General features: G+C 56.2%; 1 protein-coding gene across 8 annotated transcripts in view; it reads left to right on the top strand.

Moving 5' to 3' along the window:
* SSH2 (slingshot protein phosphatase 2) overlaps window positions 1–19,432 on the top strand; it is a 151,113-nt gene extending 131,681 nt beyond the window's left edge. For all 8 annotated transcript variants that reach the window (XM_030537062.1, XM_030537060.1, XM_030537063.1 and 5 more), the window contains 2 exons: window positions 4,460–5,300; window positions 13,626–19,432. In XM_030537062.1, coding sequence (XP_030392922.1) covers window positions 4,460–5,300; window positions 13,626–15,665 — 2,881 coding nt within the window. In that variant the 3' untranslated portion in view covers window positions 15,666–19,432. The remainder of the gene's footprint in view (window positions 1–4,459; window positions 5,301–13,625) is intronic.
* The last annotated feature ends 262 nt before the right edge of the window (window positions 19,433–19,694 follow it).

Raw genomic sequence — 19,694 nt, 5'->3', positions numbered from 1 at the left:
CGATCAGCTCAGCATCACAGATCCGTTTTAGAAACACACTTGCTCAGCATCTGCTACGGCCTCAGGGCTGTTTTGTTGAGGAACGGTTGCTGCAGTCTGTGTGGGGAGCCCCTTTCCTCTGTAGTGTAAACATCAAGTGTTTGTTCCTGGATGGAATTTTCAGCTCAGCTGAGAGGTAAGAGATGGCAGCGGATTTTGTAACACGAGGCCTGTCAGCTGACTAGTAAAAACCATCAATATTGCATATTTCCTGGACATCCCCATAAAGGGGCTGTTAAGCAATGTCCTGACTTGACCTGCTGGAAGGAAAAGATACTTCGTGTTCTGCCAGACTGCAGTATCGGTGCTGGAACCCTCCTCTGCTGCAGGCTCTTTGTAGGTGGGCGCAGATTAAATCCTTGGGCAGTTACCTGTGTGCTAGGACGTCATTGGCTTTCCCAGCACTTGCCGGCGTGCAGCTCGGACCAGAGCAAGGTGAAGTGAACCTGGAAATGTTCGCGGTGTTGGAAAAGCAGAGCACCACGCTGATCCAGCTGTGAGATGTTTTGACAGAAAGAGGAGCCCAGACGTACATGCTGTCTGTCTCTCTAGGGCTTGCCATGTGGCTGCTCCCGTTGCAGCGTGTGGGTGAACAGAATCGTACTAACCACACACCAAGTACTTCATGTCCTCAAGCCCTCTGCGAATCTAGGGCACTGGGTGAGCTTTAGTACACTGGGAAATCCAGTTAGTGAAAACCTCTGCGTGGTGAGGTCTTGATTTCTTTTTCTTTGCTCCCTCTGTGCTGGACTTGGAAAAGTTTATTCGTAACCAGTATGGGAATGCCACTTTCACTCCTGCCATGTGTGGCTCACCCCTGGGTATGCAACTGCCAAGTCTCTGCCCACTCTGGACAGGGCCCCAGTAGAATGACGTGAGTGGGATTATCAGGGAGGCCTTTCGAAGGCAAAGCAGCATTAGGTGTTTGAGCGCATGAGGCTAACAAGTCTGGGGTGAGCCCAGTGCCACGCTGGGCAGAGCAGCAGGCAGAACCCCAGGGCACCACACACTCCTTGTGTATCTGCTTTCACAGCTCCAAAAGGCTTCTCTGCCCTCTTTTGCTGCAGCTTCGGGCTCTCCCCTCGAGCTGCCCCCAGGCCTGTTTGCTGTATTAATCCAGGGCAGGGAACAAGCAGATCCGAGGCCATGTGCTTGGACTATCTGGTGATGTTGTTGGGAAGGTGAAGGGGGCGCGGTAAGTGGGATACTGCTTTCCAGCCGTGATTATGGCTCCTTTTGTCACAGCAGCAGGGGTGTTTAGCTCCTTGGAGCTGTCAGCCATTAGCAGCAGGGCCAGAGTCTTTCCTTCTCCTCATTAAGCTCTCCTCTCTCTCCTTGGGCACGGCGCTGCTGCAGCGCCCACTCAGACAGTGTCAGGCAGGGGCCGAGCCCAAGGGCCGTGCTGTGCCTCACACGGCAGGCATGAGCATTCCTTTTACCAAAGCACCTGGGGCCACCTGCTGTGGGAACAGCTACCTGCGAAAGTGACTGAACATCGGGGCCTGAGAGCACTCCTTCACACTGCCTGGCTCCAGCCTGAGACACGGGTGGGGGAACGAGACTCCTTCGCTCCAGCTACTCCCAGCGATCCCACCCAAGTGCCAGCGCCCACTTGCTCTGCTTGACCCTGACCATGCCTGAAATTCTGGAGACCCCTTTTTCCCAGCCCCTTGGGCAACTGTTCTGAGCACTGGCTGTGCATCCCTGCCGGTTGGAGGGGGCACTCGTCCTGAGTCTCCCCAGGGGCCCAGGAAGTGAAGGTGCAGGTCTCTCTGCTGTGTCTAGTGAGGGCGAGCGGGTTGCTTGGAGAGCGCTAAAACTGCCGGCCGAATGGAAACGGCAGACTCAACAGGGAACCCCTCGCCTCCGCCCCCAACACTTCAGTAGAACTGTGCAGCCAGACCGGGGGAGCCAGGCTGCGTGGCAGCCCGACAGCCTACGCTTGGGTTTGGGCTGTCAGCTCCCAGGGCACTAGCCTGGGACTCCAGAGATGCAGGTTCAATTGCCTGCTCTGCTAAAGACTTCTTGTGTTACCTTGGGCAAGTCACTTAGTGTCTCTGCCGCCATTTCCCCATCTGCCCAATGGGCTGAGAGCGCCCTGTCTCGTGGGGCGTGAGGGTGAATCTGATTCTGGAGTAAGGGGAACTGTGTAAGTACCCGAGATAGACAGGGAGCCCCTTTGAGTGTCTCCAGAAATCATGCACGTGCTGTGGTTACTATTCCAGAGGACAGGAGTGCGCTTCCTCCAAATCCCTTCTCCAGTCGCTCTGTAGGCAGAGGTCAATGCTGATACATTGATTTCTCAGCTGAAACTGTGCTGGGCGCTTGGGTGCGTCTGTGGAACAAGTAGACAAAGCAGCATAGACGTCTGTGTAGGAGAAGCAGGGCCAGCGCTTTCCTCCAGGCGTCTTAGAAAATGGCTGTTGGTTTGCAGAAAGGAGTCTTCCTCTGTGGTTTTTGAACCTGCTTTTGGCACCTTGTATGGTTGCTCAATGGGGGAGGTTCAAGGTTAAAAATTAACAGGATGAAATCAGGCTTGGTTATTGCTGTGACCTGGGCTCAGGCTCTGCTGGAGGCAGATAACACTCATGCAAACAGGTGATTTGAATTTCAAAATAAAACACACATGCAGAGTTCATGCCCCACCTCTCTGGTGACTGGGTGATGAACTGCCCGGAAAGTTCTGCCCGATGTGTGACCGTAGTGTCTAGGCAAGGTCCAGTCACAAGCAGGGCACGTTGTGCTGTGCGTTGGACTGCACATGGGAGTATAGCGAGAGACAGTCCAGGCCCTAACGCGTTTGTATTTAACCAGACAGTGTCCCTGAGAAGGATTTTCCAGAACCGGGGGCACAGAGACAAAGCAGTGTGCCTGAGGACATGCAGGCTGGGAGCCCTCCATGGAGCTCTGCCCTCTTGAGTCCCGGCTCATGCCGTAATCTCAGCATCATTCATAAACAGAAAGAAAACGTGATGACTGCCAGGAGTGGTAGTCGCTGCTATATGTCATTGTATTAACGGATATTTGCAGACACAATACTCTCCGTCTCTAGGTTCTGCTTGTCGAGTCCATTCCCAGTGGGAGCCAAGTGCGTGTATCTGACAAGCCCTTCATAGCCTCCCCGCTGTCACGAGGGGGCTGGTCCTTCCCCATTTCACACACTGACTCTTGGTGCCTGACTGCTGGGTCTGCAATCTAATTTGGCACTGGGTTATTTTGTGAGGCCCCCTAGCCGTAAGGCATTCCCCATCAGAAAGATGCAGCCTGTGCCGGTGTGTTCGCTAAGCAGCGGACCTGTGCTCGGCAGACAGACCGTGCTGGCTGGGATCTCAGCGCACACACAGGCGACTGGGAGGGGAGATTGCAGAAGGCCATCCGCAGACTTGGCTGGCCGCCCGCAGCGTCCTTTCGAGCTGGAGCGTGCTGCGGTGTGTGCTCTCCTCCTAGGGGGAGCCGGTGAAAGTGCAGCAAGCGGAGGAAGGGAAATCTCTAATGTGCGGGGCTGGGCTGGGCACATGTTTTCATTGGTCCGGTTCCACTTCGGAGAAATCGCCCTGTTGTGTGGGCTGCAGACGCAACAGTTCTCAGAACAGGTGCTGCTGCTGCCGTTAGCTCGAGCATGTGACTGGGACCCTCCCGAGGATGTTTTCCAGCAGCGAGGGGGGTGGCTGTCCTAGGCCTCTGTCCTGCAAACAAGATGCTATTTTTGGCCTCCTGTAACCATGCAGGATGTCCCCAACCCCCACCCTGCCCTCTGCTTTCCAAAGATCAGTTATTTACTAGAGCCCTAGGGGGGAAATCAGGCATCCTTTTGTTCCGGGCCCCCCATGTATCCCCTTGGTTGTCGCCCTGCAATGTGTTCTCACCTTCCAGCACATCCATCATCTGGGGTCAGATAAGGGACCACGTTGAGCAGAATTCCCTGGGGCCAGTACAAACCACTGGGGATTCATGCGTGTAAATGGCTTACACCCCTGTACTCATTTACACTGATGGGTGTTCTGGGGTTCATTGCAATTGTACGCACTCCCCGCAGGGCGGAGCTTGCCCCCGTGGGCATTCGGGGGTGCTGGGAGCAGAGATGGCAGAGGCCTGCTTTATATTACCCCTTCCTGTCGGTTGGTTTTCCTACTGTACTGCTGTCACCTGCCCCCATGACATACAAGCTGCTCTCCCGCAATGCTAGAGCGGTGCCGGCTGCCCCCTCTTGACCACGTAGGCCCAGGTGGATTCATTTTCTGACCAGCTCTGGCCACGGTTAATGGAAGGGACAGGTTGTCGCCACTGACTCTGGCCCAGAGGCTACCATGGAAGCGGCCCCCCACTCACTAGCCTGGGTTTGGGCCAGGATTATATTTTAAGCGTGTGTGATCTGCGGGTGGTTTCTGACAGTGACTAACATGTTTCCCTTCTCCCTCAGCAAACAGCGGCATAACAAGCTATGGCGGTCGCACTCGGACAGCGACCTCTCGGAGCACCACCCGCCCATCTGCAAACCCGGGATGGAGCTAAACAAAAAGGAGATCACCACTTCCGCAGAGCAGCTCTCCGAGCCCACGGCAAACGACAACCACCAGCCTGCGTCGCCCATCTTCTCAGTGGGGCCACACGTGGGCCGTCTGCTCCAGCCGGACACGGACGTGATCGAGGAGCTGGGCGCCAAAGAGAGAAGGATCCATTTGGAGTTCGCAGCCAGAGACTTCCGCGCCGAACAAATAGAGGATGAACTGAACCTCAACAACATCAACCGGTGTCCGGCAGGGTGCTGCTTGGAGGAGTCAGAATTTCCCCTGGATAATTGCCATTCTTCTGAGGCCTTGGTGCAACTTAAAGAGCCTTTGGAGATGGCCACAGCATTCCCTGATCTGACCGTCGATGAACTAGAGACAGATGCCCTTAAAACGGACCTGAACGTTCATTTGGTACCCATGGAGGAATTCACAGCTTGTCTGAAAGATCTTCCCAGGTCTCCTGATCAGAATTCCCCCAGCCCACAGCTCAGTTCCCATCTTGAAACCACAGACAGGATTGATTTCCTCAGTGCCCTGGAGAAGTTTGAGGAGCTGTCCCAAGAAAGCCGGTCTCATGCCTGTTCTCACACCAGGATGGACGAGCAGGGAGGCGGAAGGAACGGGGTCTCCAAGATGTCTGTGCTGGAGGTGCTGCCAGCAGGGACTGCTGTCGATACCCAGAGAAACAGCTCGGCAAGCAGCTCCCCTGCAGCACCAGAAGAGTCTTCCACAGATGAGGAACAGCCAAAGGTAACAGTGGCCTGCTGCTTTCCTGTGGCCTGCTGTCTGAATGGTTCTCGTGGCTGTGTGAGTTTCTTGCTGTATGGTTAATGCAGTGGAAAGATGGGCAACATTTTGGTCTTCCAGTTAATGTGTCAATTGTATTGATAAACTCTTAGATGTAAAGCTTTGCATAAGGAGAGCAGCAAGGTGGTGGTGGTGGTGGCACAGCTACTGTGAGCTTCTCAACTCTGAGCACGTGCCCCTAGCCTGGGAATCACATCTAGTGCAGTTACTTGTCCCCAGCATAAGCACCACCAAAGAGCCTGACTAGATCGGCACCGTTCTTGGGTGGGAAGCTCCAGGCCTGGGGTAGAGGGCCGGCGATAGATCTGTGGGAGTGACTGTTGGGTAGCAAAGCGGGGAGGGGCTCCAGCTGGAGGTCGTCATTTGAAGAGCTTGGGCAGAGCAGCCGGCAGCAAACCCAACGCTGAAGAGGGGCTGCGGGTCAGGACTGAGTTGCACCGGCAGAGCTGTGGGAAGGGTTCTCACGTCTTGGAAGAGCTGGGGGGCAGGGAAGCAGTAGGTCAGAGCTGTGTGTGGGGAGCCCAGCACTGGAATACTAGTCGGGGGAGCTGCAGGTCAGGATTGGGTGACTAGTGCTATCGGTGATTCGTTTTCATGAGTGATGAGCCCCCACCCCAAAAATATAAATATAATGTCTGCACGGCGGTGCATCCTTTCCAGGGGCCAGGATGCAGGTGGGAACAGGACATTGCAGTTAGGTGCCCTCTGATTGGCAGTCATCTAGAGGCTTCATGCCATGCAGAATGAAAAAGGAAGCAAGAGCCCTTTAGACCTAAACATCTTGTATCATAGTGGTCTGTGGCTGATCAGCAGTGGCCTGCTGGCTGCTTCTTCCAGAATGCTCTCGCTGGTTGAGTTGTAGGTTTTATTCGATTTTCTGTCTTCCACTGAGGATTTTTTAAATGTAGTAAGTGCTGCAGACAGTTCTCCATTCACGACTCGGACTGCAGCTCGCTGGCAGAAGGGTAACCCATGTCCTTAGAGAACTCAAGGGGGTTATGTCCAGGAGGGCGCTTTTTATATGTAAATTGTTGACTTGTTGAATGGGATCTAACCGAAGTAGCTGAAAGGCTGATTATTGTGGCTGCTGATTTTATGTTCTCACCTTTCACTTGGAGAGTCGCTACTAATGGCCATGGAATTGTCCCTTGTCAGAAAGCAGTGTGTGATAAACGTGACGTTCAGTGGTGCACCCCAGGAGACGTGCGGTGGGCGTAGTTTAACTCCCAATGTTCGGAATTCCTGCCCCTTTTCTCTGCTGGGCCGAGTGAAAGAGGGTGCTGGAAATCAGCCCTAGTTCTCTCTCCAGTCAGACCAGGCCGGCAGTTCTAACTGTGATCTCAGTTAATCCGAGACCTGCTTTTTCCTGGGAAACTGTTTTACTTGAATAGTTCTTCTTCGAGTGATTGCTCACATCCATTCCAGTTAGGTGTGCGCGCCGCGCGTGCACGTTCGTCGGAAACTTTTTACCCTAGCAACTCCAGTGGGCCGGCAGGTCGCCCCCTGGAGTGGCGCCGCCATGGCGCCCAATATATATCCCTGCCGGCCCGCCCGCTCCTCAGTTCCTTCTTACCGCCGTGTCGGTCGTTGGAACTGTGGAGCGCGGCATAGCTGTCCTCCACGTCCCTAGCTCTCCTAGTTTCTATCGCTTGTTTATCGCTTATCTCTAGTTCTATATAGTTGTTAATTAGTATTGTTAAGTAGATAGTTTAGTAAATAGCTGTTAAGTAGTTTCTTGCCGGGGGCTTAGCCCTTCCCGGCACCGGGCGCCAGGCTCATGCCTGTTTCGCCAGGCTTCAAGCAGTGTGCGGCCTGCAAGAAGCCCATGCCTACCAGCGATCCCCACGAAGCGTGCCTGAAGTGCCTCGGGGAATCGCACAGATCTGACAAGTGCCGCATCTGTAAGGCTTTTAAGCCGAGGACAAAAAAGGAGAGGGATCAGAGGCTCCGAACTCTCCTAATGGAGGCGGCACTTGACCCGTCGACTTCGCAGACCGTGGTTTCGGCACCGGCACCGGATCGCTCCGGCACCGAGAAGACTCCTCGGCACCGACCTTCTCCGGCACCGGAATCAGTGCCTAAGCCGTCGAAGTCTAATACTCCGGCCAGGCAGACCCGGCTTGAACGCCCGGCCTCGACATCGGCCGCGGCGCCGCCGGCACCGTCAGCACCGTTGACTCCGGGCCCGGCGGGTCTGTTGAGTCCGGTGCCGCCGAGCTCCCCCATGAGATCTGGGGTTGAGATAATGGTCCCATCCACACCGGAGACCTTCGCCTCGGCTCGGGACCTTATTGCCCTGACGGAGCCTACTCGGCTGCCACCCCCGGTTCCTCCGGTGCGGGTCACGTCCAGAGGCAAGCCCATGATGTCGGCACCGCCCACGGACAGTCGTTCGCCATCCAGGCCCCGACGTCTTGGGCGCTCCAGATCCCGACGCCGCTCGCAGTCCCGGCACCGCTCCCCTCAGCGGTACCGGTCGCACTCGCGGCACCGGTCGGCATCGAGACGGTCGCGGTCAGGCTCCAGTCGACACCGGCACCGCGACTCCAGGAGCAGGTCCCGACGCTACTCGCCGCACCGGTCGACCTCCCGGCACCGAGCTGGTGGCAGGTCCCGGTCCCGATCTCGCTCGACCTCCCGGCACCGAGCTGGTGGCAGGTCCCGGTCCCGGTCGATCTCCCGGCACCGAGCTGGTAGTAGGTCCCGGCACCGAAGCGGCGCCCGGCACCGTGACAGATCCCGGTCCCGAAGCAGCGCCCGGCACCGTGACAGATCCCGGTCCCGAAGCAGCGCCCGGCACCGTGACAGATCCCGGTCCCGAAGCAGCGCCCGGCACCGTGACAGATCCCGGTCCCGGCACCGTTATGACTCCCGGCACCGGTCCCCGGCACCGAGACGATCCTCCGTGCCGGCCCGCGCAGACCCGTACCATCCAGGGTCGGCCCCGCCGTGGCCCTCCAGGCAGCCGTCCGTGTCCTCCCAGACGGACAGCGGCTATGCGCTGGGCACCGACCGGCAGGCGGCGCTGTTTGCTGATCCGCCGCTGCAGGACCAAGGCCCCCCACAGTGGGGATTCTGGACACCCTGGGCGTACCATCAGGCCCAGGGCCCCCAGCCAGCTCCCTGCTAGGCCGGCGACTGCGGAGCGTAGGGCCCCTGAAGCCTCTTTGTCTCGCCCCCCTCCCTCCCCGGAAGGGGACGAAGGGTCCAAACAGCAGGACTCCGCTGCGGCTCCGGAGACAGAGGCGAGGGCTGAGGAAGACCCTCAGTTGGACACTATTGTGCCTGGGGTCTCATCATCCTCCTCCCCGGATGAGGCGGTGGCGGGTACCTCCTCCAACAGTCCCCCCCCGCTGGATCTCAGGGCCCACCAGGACCTCCTCAGGCGATTGGCTCAAAACCTGAGTCTGCAGGCAGAGGAGGTCTCGGAGATAGAGGACCCAATTGTTACCATCCTCTCTTCCGATGCTCCCACCAGGGTCGCCCTGCCGTTTATACGGACCATTCAGGCCAATGCCAATACTATCTGGCAGTCCCCGGCCTCCATCCCTCCGACAGCGAAAGGAGTCGAGAGGAAGTACATGGCCCCTTCTAAGGGGTACGAATATTTACATGTTCACCCGACTCCCGGTTCACTGGTAGTGCAATCGGTGAACGATAGGGAGCGTCACGGCCAGGAGGCTCCGGCCCCCAAATCCAGAGAAGCCAGGCGGATGGACCTCCTTGGCCGTAAGGTGTATTCGGCTGGGGCGCTGCAGCTCAGGGTCTCTAACCAACAGGCCCTGCTGAGCAGATACGCCTTTAACTCCTGGGTGGCAGTGGACAAATTTAAGGAGCTGCTGCCACAGGATGCTCGCCAAGAGTTCACGGCCATCTTGGACGAAGGCAAGAAGGTCGCGCGCACGGCCTTGCAAGCCTCCTTGGACGCTGCGGACTCGGCTGCCCGTACCCTCGCGTCAGGAGTTACGATGCGTCGCATCTCCTGGCTGCAGGTTTCCGGCCTTCCGCCAGAGCTCCAGCACACGATACAGGACCTTCCTTTCGAAGGCCAGGGCCTGTTTTCCGATAAGACAGACCCCAGACTTAAGAGTTTAAAGGACAACCGGGTCATTGCGCGGTCCCTCGGGATGCACACCCCCGTGACACAGCGTAGACCCTTTAGGCCGCAGCAACAGCAGCACCGTCGGCCGTTTTCCCAGTTCCGCCAGCGGCAGGACCCTTACAGGCGCCGCGGCAGGAACGGGAGGCGCAGGCAGTCGGGGAACCAAGGGGGGCAGAACCAAGGCTCCTCAAAACCCCCGCCTGGTCCTAAGCCTTCATTTTGAAGGTGCGCTCGAGGGCGCAGTAACAGTTTCCCCTACGGATCCTTCCCCTCCGTTTTCCAACCGCCTTTCGTTTTTCCTCCCGGCGTGGTCCCAAATAACATCGGACCGCTGGGTCTTGAGCGTGGTGCAGACGGGGTACCGCCTGCAGTTTGTTTCGTTCCCTCCTTCCCGCCCTCCTTCCTCGTCCCTCTTCAGGGACCCCTCTCACGAGCAATTCCTTCGGCAGGAGGTGCGGACGCTCCTCAGCAAAGGAGCTATAGAGGCGGTTCCCGAAAACGAGAAAGGCAAGGGGTTTTATTCCCGCTATTTTCTGATCCCCAAGGCCAAGGGGGGCCTCAGGCCTATCCTCGACCTGCGAGAACTCAACAAATACCTCGTGAAGTTGAAGTTCCGCATGGTATCCCTGGGGACCATTATTCCATCCCTGGATCCGGGAGACTGGTACGCCGCCCTCGACATGCAGGACGCGTATTTCCACGTTGCCATTTGGCCACGCCACAGACGCTTCCTCCGCTTCGTTGTGGGGGCTCGTCATTATCAATTTGCGGTCCTCCCGTTTGGCCTGTCCACGGCCCCGAGGGTGTTTACAAAATGCATGGCAGTTGTCGTGGCGCATCTTCGGCGCAACCGTGTCCACGTGTTCCCTTATCTGGACGATTGGTTGATTCGGGGCACGTCGGAACAGCAGGTGTACAGCCATGTCCACGTGATCACCGGCATGTTTGCGAGTCTGGGCCTCTTGATAAACACAGACAAGTCCACCCTGAGGCCCACTCAGAAGGTGGAATTTATCGGGGCCGTCCTGGACGCCACTGTGGGCAGGGCCTCGCTGCCTCGGCAGCGGTTCCAGACCATGGCGGCGATCGTTCAACGCTTGCGGTCAGCCCCGTTGACGTCAGTGAGGACATGTCTAACCCTGTTAGGCCACATGGCGGCGTGCACTTTTGTGACCGACTACGCTCGGCTCCGCATGAGGCCTCTCCAGCTGTGGCTTATCAGTCATTACAGACCAAGGCAACCGCTAGACATGTTAATCACAGTCCCCCAGAAGGTCTTAGATTCCCTCGGCTGGTGGGTGGACCAGTCCGTATTGTGTGCGGGTCTTCCCTTTCACCCGTCTCAGCCCTCGGTATCCCTGACAACGGATGCCTCAGATCTAGGCTGGGGGGCCCACCTAGGGACCCTGCGGACGCAGGGCCTATGGTCCCAGGAGGAGGTGGGGCTACATATCAACATGAGGGAGTTGAGAGCGGTCCGCCTTGCTTGCCAAACGTTTTGTCATCAGCTTCAGGGTCGTTGTGTAGCCGTGTTCACGGACAACACGACGACCATGTATTATATCAACAAGCAGGGCGGCACCAGGTCCTCCTCCCTGTGCCTCGAGGCGGTACGACTCTGGGACTTTTGCGTAGCCCACTCCATTCACCTCAGGGCTTCCTTCCTTCCCGGAGTACGGAACACGCTGGCGGATCGATTGAGCAGATCCTTCCTGTCACACGAGTGGTCCCTTCGACCGGACGTCGCTCTCTCCATTTTCCGGAGGTGGGGTTATCCCCGGGTGGACCTCTTTGCGTCCAAGGGGAACAGGAAGTGCCAAGCGTTCTGCTCCTTTCAGGGCAGGGAGCCGGGGTCGATAGCGGATGCCTTCCTCATCCAGTGGTCGACCCACCTGTACTATGCGTTTCCTCCGTTCCCTCTGGTTCACAAGGTCCTCCTGAAGGTGCGCAGAGACAGGGCTCGTGTGATCATGGTGGCCCCGGCATGGCCCAGACAGCACTGGTACACCATGCTGCTAGACTTGGCCGTAGCCGACCCAGTTCCCCTGCCCCTTCATCCGGACCTGATTACCCAGGACCACGGGTCCCTCTGTCACCCAGACCTGCAGTCGCTGCACCTAGCGGCGTGGCTCCTGCGTGGCTAACTGGTTCCGAGCTGCGCTGCTCCACGCCTGTGAGAGAGGTGCTCTTGAGCAGCAGGAAACCATCCACAAGAGCCACATATTCGGCAAAATGGAAACGCTTCTCCTGTTGGTGCGTAGAGAGAAATCTCCGCCCTATGGAAGTTTCGGTATCCGAAATCTTAGATTATGTTTGGTCCCTCAAAGAACATGGTCTGGCCTTATCGTCGTTGCGAGTCCATCTGGCAGCTATCTCCACCTTTCACCCGGGTGCGGACGGTCGCTCCGTTTTTTCTCACCCGACGGTGTCGAGATTCCTTAAGGGGCTGGAACGGTTATTCCCTAACGTCCGTCCCCCTGCTCCAACCTGGGATCTTAACCTGGTGTTGTCCCGGCTCATGGGGCCCCCCTTTGAGCCGTTAGCTACTTGCTCCCTGCTTTACCTCTCTTGGAAGGCTGCCTTTCTAGTAGCTATCACCTCAGCTAGACGGGTGTCGGAACTCCGAGCCCTTGTGGTGGACCCCCCATATACGGTCTTCCACAAAGACAAGGTACAGCTTAGACCGCACCCTGCCTTTCTACCCAAGGTGGTCTCAGCCTTCCACGTCAACCAAGAGATTTTCCTCCCGGTTTTTTTCCCAAAACCTCACTCCTCAGGCAGGGAGCAGCAGCTCCACTCGCTGGATGTCCATAGGGCTCTCGCGTTCTACATAGAGAGGACCAAACCGTTCCGCAAATCCCCCCAGCTTTTCGTGGCGGTAGCGGACCGTATGAAAGGGCTTCCTATCTCCTCCCAGAGGTTATCCTCGTGGGTTACGTCCTGTATCAGGACCTGTTATGACTTGGCCCATGTCCCTACGGGCCGTGTGACTGCGCATTCTACCAGGGCGCAGGCGTCGTCGCTGGCTTTCCTGGCCCGTGTGCCCATCCAGGAAATCTGTCGGGCAGCGACCTGGTCATCGGTCCACACCTTTGCTTCCCACTACGCCCTGGTCCAGCAGTCGAGAGAGGATGCGGCCTTCGGAACTGCAGTGCTCCATGCCGCGACTTCTCACTCCGACCCCACCGCCTAGGTATGGCTTGGGAGTCACCTAACTGGAATGGATGTGAGCAATCACTCGAAGAAGAAAAGACGGTTACTCACCTTTGTAACTGTTGTTCTTCGAGATGTGTTGCTCGCATCCATTCCACACCCGCCCTCCTTCCCCACTGTCGGAGTCGCCGGCAAGAAGGAACTGAGGAGCGGGCGGGCCGGCAGGGATATATATTGGGCGCCATGGCGGCGCCACTCCAGGGGGCGACCTGCCGGCCCACTGGAGTTGCTAGGGTAAAAAGTTTCCGACGAACGTGCACGCGCGGCGCGCACACCTAACTGGAATGGATGTGAGCAACACATCTCGAAGAACAACAGTTACAAAGGTGAGTAACCGTCTTTTTTCTCTTCTGGTTAGTACAGCACTGGCTGCCTCCTTTCCATCTTGGTCCCGCAAGGCACAGTTGGCAGCATAGTTACTGGTAGCTCTGTCTCTGCTCTAGCATCCCGAGCTCCTCGCCTGTGGAAATTGTGGAACGTTTAGACCCCAACAAGCACCGTCAGCGTACATATCCTGCCGGGCTGCTGGATTTAAAGCGATCCATAGGCATTTTCATTCCTGTTCTGTACAGGGCAAGAACTCTCACCCTTATTCTTATTTTCTTTTTAAATGACCCAAGTTTTGCCTTCGAGTGCATGTTAAGAAGCAGATGGAAGTTGGGTGCCTAAATCTCCTAGCTTCTCAGCTAGTTTGGCATCTAAATGCCTTAGGCTAGTGGCAAATCCCGGTTGGAAAGTTTTGAGACCAGAGCACCTCTGGAACTGCTCCAATACTGAGAATCCCAATCTGCCTGCTCGGCGTGAGATCCTGGCGCCCACTACTCTGCATTAGCACCGGGACCTTTCTCTTTTTCTTGTCTGTGTGTTCATTGCAGTTCAGGCTGTCTGACTGCAGGTGTTCTGTCAGCAAGGCTGCTGTGCACTTTGTAATAACAGTCTCTCTGTGTTTGCAGGACATCTCTGAACTGACCACTCTGGGCCCTCTCACAAGATCACACTCGGAAAATGCAATCTCTGTGAAAGAAATCATAACTGAAATTGAATCCATCAACCAGGGCATAGGACCGTGCCAACAGAAGATGGAGGTCTCAGCCAACCATGCCCAAGCACCAAAAAGGAGTACCGTCCATGAGTTGCCTGTAGAGGTGGTCTGGACATCTGAAAATAAACCTGGGAAGGCTGAGCAGAGTGAAAGAGCTTGCACTGCAGAGCAGGAAACAGCAAAAGACCTCCCAAAACCAGACCAGGAAGGTGTCCCCACCTTCCAATTGCCTACCTGTGCGTCAGATGTGGAAGAAAGCGATCCCGCAGAAGACCAGCAGGAGCCTCGAGTGCAGGGTCTGAACCCTGGGTCGAAGTGGTGTCCGGGGTCTGTTAAACGTGCCACCTTGGAATTTGAGGAACGCTTGAGACAGGAGCAAGAGCACCAGCACGTTCCCCTCATCTGCCTGCTACCTACTCGCAAGAATTCCAAGAACGATTCTGCAGCTGCTGAGCTCGCGCCAAAGGGCAGGACCGAGGAATTGACACGGGAGCTGGATCCTGCCCATGGAGAGAATGAAAGCGACCAGGCCAGGGCAAAGAGCCCAGCAGCCGAGGGTGCGTTGCCTCATGGCCCTGAACTGCCAGGGGGGACACACCTGTCCCCACCACTCGCCCCTTGCTTTGTGCAGCCTGCTCAGGAGCCTCCACTGGCAGAGCCTGGTGCTGAGCAGGAAGTGCTCAGGACTGTGGTGTCGCTGAATGGCTCTGGGGAGCCCGCCCTGCCCTGTCATCTCCCCAAGAGGATAGAAATTATCGAGTACCCTCACATGGGCACGCCACCTGATCTCCGTGAGCGTGACAGCAGCCATGAGCAGGGCACGCTGGAGAACGCAACGGCGTTGCTTCCAGTAGATGAAAACCTGAACCCTTCGGTGTGCGCTGAGACGGCACCTGTACATCCAGATGCTCTGCCTTTGCGTAACCCTTCGGTACTAGAGCACAAGGCGATCGGGCAGGCCACCTTCACCCTGGGCAGCCCCGAGGAAGAGTACGGTGCGGCACCGATTAACCTGGATACCTCTTCGTTCACTGGCCAGGTGAGGCGCTTGCCTTCAGCGGGCCTGGATGACCTTTGGCACCAACGCGTAGTTCATCTGGAGGGTGTTACGGAGCAGAGCACGAGCGCGGACGATGAGCCAGTGGCACCAAGCAGCCTCTCAAGGAACGGGCATGTCCTGTGCGAGGCAAGTGACAGTGCCTTCGTGGAGCTGAGCAACGAGGACTTGGATTTCCCCAGTGACAGCACTGAAGCCGTGGATGTCTCTTTCCTCCCCGGCGGCCTCCCTCACAGCTCCAACAGCCCCAGCATCAAAGACTCCAGTGAGGCCCCCAGCTCACTGAAGCAGCGTGCGAAGGAACTTGAGGCCCGGGTACGGCAAGCGGGGCTTACCACGCCGTCCCAGATGAAACGCTCGGCATCCTTAGCCAAGCTGGGCTGCCTGGAACTCTCTCGAGATGACTTAACCAAGAGGGAGTTGGCCTCTTCCCATGCCAGCCTGACCGGTCCTGACTTGCTGCCCGCCTCCCCCAGGACTGGCCAAGGCAAGTGTGATGCATTGCCAGAGCACGGCTTGGAAGGCCCCCCTGAAAAGACTTGTGCCTCCTCTCCTCTTATTCGCCAGGATTCAAAGCCCACCAAGCATTTTGTAGAGCAGCTTAAAACAACTGAGTGCATTGTCCAGAGCCAGCCGGTGGAGAGGCCGCCCGTGCAGTATGCCAAAGAGTTTGGCTCAGCTCCACAGAATTTGTATCCCAGCACAGATCCTAGATTGACTAGCTCTGAAGAGGGTCTTCCATTGCTACAGATGCAGGTACTAGACTCTCGGCTCCCAGCTCAAAGCCTGGCTGGAGCACCTAGACATCAACGCAGTAGAACTCACCCTCTGAGGAGACTGAAAATGGCTACCGACAAAAGGCGGACAAGCAATCCATTCTATAATACCATGTGATCCTGAGCCCTCGGCTGTGACTTCTTTCTAAACAAAACCCATGTCGTTGTGTTCATACAAGGGGCAGGTGTAATATGTACAGAACATGCACTTTATTTGTTAATTTTTATATATTTTGTCATTTTACTGTTCCTGGCGCATGTAGGTTTGGGTTGTATTTTGTATGGGACTCTGACTGCAAGACCGTTTGTTATTTTTTTAATTATTTTTAACTCAAATAACCTCAAATATTCTTTGTTTTCAAAGAACACCTTTCGTAAGTGACAATTGCTGTTGGCAGTTGGCTCATCTCTGTGTGGTGAAATCTTGAGGGTTAGGTTAGATTGGACCCAAGTCACAAATAACTTGAAAACACACACAAACTGGTGCTAGCTGAGGCAGTTATCAGAGTGGCAGCTGGTGTAAATATGAGGGTTGTGCCAAGATTTGTTCATGGCTTTTTTTGATCCACTTTGAGCTAACTGGAACTCCGCAACAATGACAAACTGCTTCTGAAACTGCCCCAGTGCAAACCCGTCGGGTTGGCTTGTGCCTGTAGCCCAAAGGCAGCTGATGGCTGGGCTGTGCCTTTCAGTCTCTCGCTGTGGCTCCAACTTTGGAACGCAAATGTCACACACACACACACACACACCCGCACAAAGTGTCTTGATAATGACTAGTGTGGTCAGAGACTTCAAACAGCAACCCCTCCCAGAACCAGCCTCTCCTCTGCTCCAAGCCTGGGGCTGCCAAATTCATTTGAATTTCATAATCTAAAAGAACCCAGTTTAGCAGCAGCAATTGGGGGGGGAAACTGACTTGTGTTCTTTTAAAACAAACAATTTTATAGGGTTTTAACCCTTTCATTACTTGAATACTGCTGTGGGCCTTTTGAGTTAATGGCCATATCATCTGTTCACCTTTCTCTCCCCCACCCAGAGCTGTTTTTCCAGCACTGCCTGAGTGATTCTCCCCACACTCACATACTCAGCTGGCTCTCAAACCCCAAGGCTGATGTAATTGTTACATAATGTTTCCCCTATCGACGCAGAGTGTTTCTCCTCGCTCTGCTGTCACCTTAACACTTACCCTGGAGAAATGATTTGTCTGGAAGTTTCCTTTTCCCCCCTCAGTTGTGTACATACAGTATTTATCTAGATAACTTTTGTTATTTCTCACATTGTTTTCTTGAAAGGACGAGACTGCATTCTGTAAACTGGAAAACAACCACCCGTCTCCAGCTGAGTGGTGTTCCTTGGCCTCTGCACAAACGCTAGAGTGGGTTTCCCTTTGGAAGCTGGCTTCTCTCCCAGCAAGTGAGAGCCCGTTGCCCGCTTCTGCCAAATGTGTCCATCCTCCTTAAGTCTTGCAAGAGCCCCTGTTGTAGGAGGTTACCATCTTCCACTGGCAGGATGGTATTTCAGAGCCTCTCGGAGGTTCAGCCGGTTTTGCTCGAGCGTGAGCACAGGGCAGGGTTCAGCTGATCCTTAGCGGCTGGTTTCCAGTGGTGCATAGCAGCGCATTTCACAAATGTTCCCTCTAGCGAAGAATTCCAGCTAGTTTGCGCTTTGTAGACAAGCCGGAGCACCGACTTGCAGTGCTGGTGCTGTGCCACCAGGAGGCTGTTGGTGGGGTCTGGCACTTTGTTAACCACGCTGGCTACACATCCTGCCCGAACCAAAGTAACTAGCAAACCCCCTGGTGTTCTTGGCAGCTGCTCGTTGCAATGGGGCTGAGCCCTGCCCCGTGTGGCGTTACGGGGTCGACGGTGCTGTGCGCACACCAGTTTTGAGGGTGAGGTGAAACGGGCAATGCCTGACTCAGACAGTGCTGCCATCACTGAGAACAGAACTCAGTTGGGTCCTGCCAGGACTTGCGGCTGGAGCAACGTCCAGCAGGGCCGGTTCTGAGCGCCAGTGTCTGCGCAGTGTTCATCACGTAGCAGCAGCGACTGTCCCGTTGAGCGGGTGGTCAAGAGGAGCCCAGAACTTGCGAGGGGCTGTGGCTGAAACGCTGGCCCATGCAGACCGTGGGCCAGGGAGCACTGGGGCTGCTCTGTGAGGAGGACAATGGGAAGTGCCCTGTTTGCCATCCAGCACTGGGCATTGTGGAGTGCAAACGTACAGAGCTGCATTAGCCAGCGCAGCACGCGGCCTGTTGGCTTGTGAGAGAGTCCCTGCGGGAGCACGGAAGGGGGAGTTGAAGAGAAGTAGGGGCTCAGGAATCTTGCCACAGAGCTGGCGCCTGCCCCTTCCCTGTTCCGTGGGGGTGCTGGGCACCCATGGCTCGAGCGCGGCTATTCTGGCTGGACCCCGGAAAGCCGTCGGCCTGTTCACAGCACCGGGATGTCAGGCCAGAATCGGCTCACCCATCTCTCTAGCCCAGCCTGGCTCTGGCACGCCTGAGTGAGCAGTGGCTTCTCTGCCCGCTGCTGGCTTATGGCTGGAGGGTGGGATCTGGGAGCCTGTCGTGGTTACAGCGTGGCCTGGCCAAGACGCCCCAGATGATCGGTCTGGGAACCGATACAGGCCGAGGCAGAGCAGGTGCCATCCTGGCTGAAAGGACGCAGCAGCATGTCCAGTCCCCTCCGCCGCTGAGCAGCGTAACTGATGAGGGGGCTCATGGCCAATGTTTAAAGATCTATGAAGGACATTTCTGTACAAAGCAGCCGTTCTGATGATCTCTTGCAAAGCTCTTGGAGGTTACGTTGTTTACATTGTGCCCTTGACTCCTGGGCAATATCTCAGCCCCCCAATCTGTCTGCCGCCGGGCTCTGGCTGTACTGTCAATTGCCTTCCGTGCGAGCCTTGCACAGAGGGTGCCATGGTGCACAGTCCTCCTGGATCGTGTGTGCACGTGCGTGAAACATGAACTGGTCTGTTGCACTCATTGATGCCTAGCTTTCTTTGAGCTGCTCAAGAAAATGTGTAAAAAAAATAAAAAAAAATTCCCCTTCTGCTCAGTCGTGGCGTATTCCAGGTGCTCGTCCGAATGCTGAGGTCAGCCTGGGTCTAGTTCCCGGCTTTATTTCAGCAGGGTGGGATTTGGCTCTGTGCTGTTCCTGGGCCACATCAGGCTTCCTTCCAGACTACAGCCGAGGTCCAGACGTGGGGTTTAAACAGCAACGCACTTGTCTAGAGCCTGAGCCCTGCACGTCAGGCCGTGCCAGGGAATCCAACCTCCCATGCACACGCCCGGGTCAGTAACAACGTCCCAGCCTGTCTGAGAGGGGGGTGCATGATGCTTCCCCCTATGGTGAGTGACCTGCTCCCAAGATGTAGGGTGACCCAGCTTAAGAGAATGCCACGTCCCTTTCCTGGAGGAGCTGCAGGAGCCTGGCTGGTGCGGGAGACAGGAAGGGGGCCAAGGTGTAACCCCTTGCAGCTGGCAGAGGTTCCCCCAACACATGTTGGGAGGCTGGAGCTCGGCCCACGCACATCTAGATCCTTGTTTGGCCCCGACACGTCGGTGCCTTTTGAGTTTGTTTGTTTTCCTACAAATGTGACACGTGCATTGGTTTGTAGGAACTGTTCTTGCTCCAGAATTCACAGACAGGCTGTCTCCCTCGCAGGCACCCTGCAGCACGTGCCCCGGAGACACCTGGAAACAGAGTTCTGGACTGGGGGGCTTCATCTTGTGCCCTCCGCTGATCTTCCACCACCACTGGGATGTTCCCACTGGTCCCAGACTCGTACCCACGTGCTTGGCTGTTTGGAAATGTGAACTGCTGCACTGGTGTGCAGATTCAATGTTCTTGTTACTGAATAAATTTTTATTTTGAGAATGAAGCTTGTGTGGGTGCCTCAGTTTCTCAGGGGGTGGGGGACAGTGCTGGTACCGTGGGGGGTTCATGGCACTCAAACGTGAGCCATCTTGTGCGTGGCACAGGCGGGAGTAGTGAGCATGAGCAGGGTGCTGTTAGCCAGGCACTGCCAGGCTGATCTCTGGTATGTGACGGTCCGTGTTAGTCTCACCTCCCAGCTAACCCAGGTGTGGAACGGCTGCAACCTGAGTGCCTGTTCCTCTGTCGCCTCTCTGCCCTAGGCTGCT

The sequence above is a fragment of the Gopherus evgoodei genome, chromosome 17 (genome assembly GCF_007399415.2).
Source record: "Gopherus evgoodei ecotype Sinaloan lineage chromosome 17, rGopEvg1_v1.p, whole genome shotgun sequence".
NCBI lineage: Eukaryota > Metazoa > Chordata > Testudines > Testudinidae > Gopherus > Gopherus evgoodei.
Note: the sequence above shows the minus strand (reverse complement) of the source record. Positions and strands in the feature narration are given on the sequence as shown.